Source organism: Pollachius pollachius (assembly GCF_949987615.1).
Source record: "Pollachius pollachius genome assembly, contig: scaffold_255, whole genome shotgun sequence".
In the NCBI taxonomy this organism is placed as follows: Eukaryota; Metazoa; Chordata; class Actinopteri; order Gadiformes; family Gadidae; genus Pollachius; species Pollachius pollachius.
This window is the reverse complement of record NW_027641272.1, coordinates 20,001-24,063: the sequence shown is the minus strand read 5'-3', so window position 1 is coordinate 24,063 and position 4,063 is coordinate 20,001. Positions and strand designations below refer to the sequence as shown.

At 50.8% G+C, this 4,063-nt stretch overlaps 1 protein-coding gene across 1 annotated transcript in view; it reads right to left on the bottom strand.

Annotated features, from left to right (window-relative positions):
* Nucleotides 1–251: 251 nt before the first annotated feature.
* Nucleotides 252–4,063, bottom strand: part of LOC307091687 (metalloprotease TIKI2-like) — a gene marked incomplete at its 5' end in the record, with an annotated part of 19,014 nt that continues 15,202 nt past the window's right edge. The window contains 3 exons of the mRNA XM_079759337.1: nt 252–607; nt 1,163–1,486; nt 3,934–4,030. Of these exons, the coding sequence (XP_079615463.1) occupies nt 364–607; nt 1,163–1,486; nt 3,934–4,030 (665 nt within the window). The remainder of the gene's footprint in view (nt 608–1,162; nt 1,487–3,933; nt 4,031–4,063) is intronic.

Sequence of the window (4,063 nt, the reverse complement as noted above, 5' to 3'; positions counted from 1 at the left end):
CAAATCACAGGTGTTAATTGTGCTGTATTAAAATCTGTACTGCTATCAATCTTCTATCATAATACTTATTAGGTTTTTTAGAATTTCCCATGCAGGAGTTTCCTCCTGATGAGACACATTTCTTATACCAGACGCAGTCTATTCATCCTCTGCATCGCGGCTCAGAGCTTATTCAACGCTATAGTTTATAAGGCTTGACGAGGTGTTTTGGTGCATGATAGAGAACAACGGCATGTTCCTCTTGATGGTGTGTAAATACCCCCCCCCCCCACCCACACATACACACACACACTCCATCTCTCTGGTGGAGGAGAGACACCGGGGGTCCTATGTGTCTGTCTGTGTGAGAGCTGCCCCGTGTGGTCAGGAGGTGAACAGCATGTGCGACAGCAGCCAGGCCAGTAGAGAGGGGAGGACTACCAGAGTGCTGCATTCCCAGCCTGACCGGGCAGAGCTATGGCGACTCTGGTGGGTGTAGGGAGCGGTTGTGCTGGGGTCCTGCAACGCCGGGGACAGCTCCGGCCGCCTGTGCTGTTCCTGGCCAGTCAACGGGGGCACCACCGTCACGTAGCCGTTGATGATCCTCACATCGGGTGGTGGCGTCGAGCTGGGAGAGACACAAATGGACCAAAAGCGAAAAACAACGTCATTGTTTGAGGTGACGGGTCTCTGGATTTTAGAGGATGGCATCTGGGCGAACAACTGATTCTGTTTGGCATTATCTGTCGCTGGTGTAATGGGACGGAACTGGGATGCTCTTCCCGGGAGGTGTGGTGGGGAGAAGATGAGCCAAAAACAGGCCTTCTCCTAAAGTCAAACAGATTCTTTCTGGGTGACTATCCCATAGACGATGGGATATATATTTGAAATCCTGTGATGTTCACACCCTCTGCAGCAACCAGTCAGTGTGTCTTAGCCCATCATCTTTTGACCTCAATCGGATAAACATCACTCATGAGCATGCAGGGGTAAGGCAGCATGCTCTAGTCTAGCGGGCCTACAGATAGATTTCCGCAATCAGCCTTTGAACCCAGAACCTTCCGGGCCATGGGTCACCCATTAACCCTCCCCTGTCCTCAACCGTGTCCTCGACGGACCTTTACATGGTGTTGGTGGTGGAGGTGGTGTTGGTGTTGGTGTTGGTGGTGGTGTGACCCCCTACCTGTCCTCCATGCGGACCCACAGGTCGCTGAAGAGCCGGGGCCTCCCGTGGCCGCGGTGGGCCTTACGCGGACGCTTGTGTCGCCCAAACTCCTCCAGCTGGCTCAGGCTGTCGGGGAGCAGCATGTGGGGCAGTATGTCTTCCTCCCCGAGCTCACCCAGGAACCCCTCCTGTTCTAGGTCCTCCAGCTCCTCCTCCTCCTCCTCCTCCTCCTCTTCCTCAGGAGATCCGGTCACCCAGTCGACGGTGGAGGCTGTACCCGCCCCGGGGCTCTCCACAGCGGGGTCCACCGTGGTATCCTCTCCCCTCCCGACTGCTTCCTCCCTGGAGACGGCCAACACAAACATGCAAGACCCCTGAAAACCTCACTCTCTCAGGGCATGGAGCACCGATCTCCTCTCTACCACGTCCAGGCCAAGAAATAACATTTGGGAGCGTTCAAGGGCGCTGATTTGTCATTCCCTTTCTTTTAGTCTTGTTCGTCATCCTTTAACCTTCCATAAACAACATCATGATTTCCCATAACAAATAGTGTGCTCTCACAACTACTCAAAAAAACAATGTCAAAAAAGAAATAAATACAAATTGCTTACAAACTGAAGAAGACCAGTGCCCTAATAAAGAGTGTAGTGTGTGGTGCAGAAATCCCCAGCAGGCAACATGGTGGGGGGAAGTTATAACTCAGCCTGCCATCCTGTGTTGTCAAATATGATATCTACCCTAAGCGGACCACCCAAGAACACACCACCAGCTCTCTCCGAGCACATGCTGGAGTCCCTCTTGAAATCCATTACTCAGACTTTCTCTCCCTCCTTTCCCCTCTTCTGCACATTGTAACTGTGTTGTTTACTATGTGCCTTCGCTTTCAGCCGGGGCTTTTCACAGTGAACGTATTCCAGCCCTGCTTCCTCTCCTTCCTCGTGTTGATTTACTTTCTAATGAGTTCCCAGTCTTGTGTCTCTCTTGTGATTTCAGCCAGGGGGACGCACCTACCACCAGGGTCCGCTTGACTCAAGTAGGAAGGCCGACTATAGAGTTACAGGGAGAAACATCAATGTTGCATTTAAACATTCTCCACTAATCGTTTAATGGCCTTTTGCTGAAAGATTGTTTTGTAATTGCCTCGAGGCATACACATACATTTTCAGCGAGCGGCATGCAGAGCACTTAAGCATTATATATCACACTATCCAATAACGACTCTTAGCCGCAACATATTAAGAAGCCCAATATTATTGCATGGAGGCGATGGGCATTGCATTCATATTATTTCAATTCTCTGAGGCAAATCCCACCAGCACAGTGGACGCATGATTACTGTTAGCTTTTGGGTCTGCTGCAAATTAGGCGGTCAAAATCTGCATTTTTTAACCTCGACAGGCCCAGGTCCAGGCTTCTTGACGGATCAGACTGACGGTGAAACCAGGCTGCGGTAGGCTACCGGCGAGGCCAAGGTAACCGCTACGCTATTCAGCTCTGGCTGTCTGTCAAATAATGACCCCCTGGGCTTGGAGAACGTCGTCAGCGTTGCCAATCGGCCCATGATGTTCCAGGTTTGAGGCTTTTTCGAGAGCAACTCTTGGTCTGCCATTTTGTGGTTTTATTTTCCCTCCCGGTGCTTCACCTTGTATTGGGGGGTGGAACATGTGTGCAGCATGCAACTCTGTACTGTGTGTGTGAGTGTGTGTGTGTGTGTTTTTTATGTATGTCTGTGTGTGTGTGCGTGTATGTGTGTATGTGTATCTGTGGGTAAGTGTGCAGTTTGTGTGTGTTAACACGCGTATCGCCTGACCGCAATAAGTCAGTCCACTTGTCAGCATTTAGAGCAGAACCTGGGTCGGGCCCGAAGGTCCATCAACAGAGAGGGGGCTGGGGTGGGAGAGGCTGGTAAAGTATGTTTACAGCTGTCATTTGCAGTGGGGAGTTTGTTAAAGCAGTGCCTGGATGGATGTGTGCTCGCCTGTTTCATTGTTGTTCACTGTTTTAACGAGGTTGTTCCCTTGTTGAGTCTTGTTTTGCAATTTTTTGGGGGTTCCTGGTTTGGAGTGGCTTGGTGTTAGCGTGTAATGAGGCCAATCAGTCTGACCCAGAGTTCAACCCCCCCCCCCCATCCCATCCCTCTACACCCCCAGCCCAGCACCCCTTTCCGACACAACCCCAACTCTACCATTCTGCACCCGAGCCCTACACCACCACCCCTTTATCCCCCTGAAAGGGCAGGAGCACCCCACAGGGACAGAGCGGACCTGCTTTTATAATAAGCAAGGGCTTGCACACACTTACATGCACACAAACACACACACACGCACACGCATACACACACACACACACACACGCACACGCAAAAACACATGGGTGTTGGAAAAGCAGAGTGAAGATCAGCAATCAAATCTGATTGTTTTGTTTAAGTGACTTGTGCGTACGCCTGTGTGTGCGTCAGCGCAATCAGTTTTATAAATATAAAATCAATGTGTGCGTGTATTCCCAATGTAGGCCTGCCACAATCAAATTGCACGAGTGTTCCGTCACACAATCCATGTTACAAACAGCTTTTTCAGCTCCCCTAGCGTGCGCCGTGTTTTCTGCCGTGAGGTCAACATAGGTGGGTGGGATGAAGTCAAACTGTAATCACTGAACGTAATCTGCAATGCATTTCTGAGCCAGCCCACCATAACAGTAATCAGCAGCTCAGCAGTCTCCCTGGGGAAGTACAGTCCCTTTAATAAAGGGCCGAACACACTGAGACTATAATAAAGTGCTCCGTTACTTACCCTGGGAGGGTCTCCCGGTGATCAGGCGGTGTGTGAACGATCTCATAGCCCTCCTGCCTCAGGATATCCAGGACACTGTGGTTCCCCAGGAAGTGACCTAATCGCATAGGAGACATGGGTGGAATGGGTG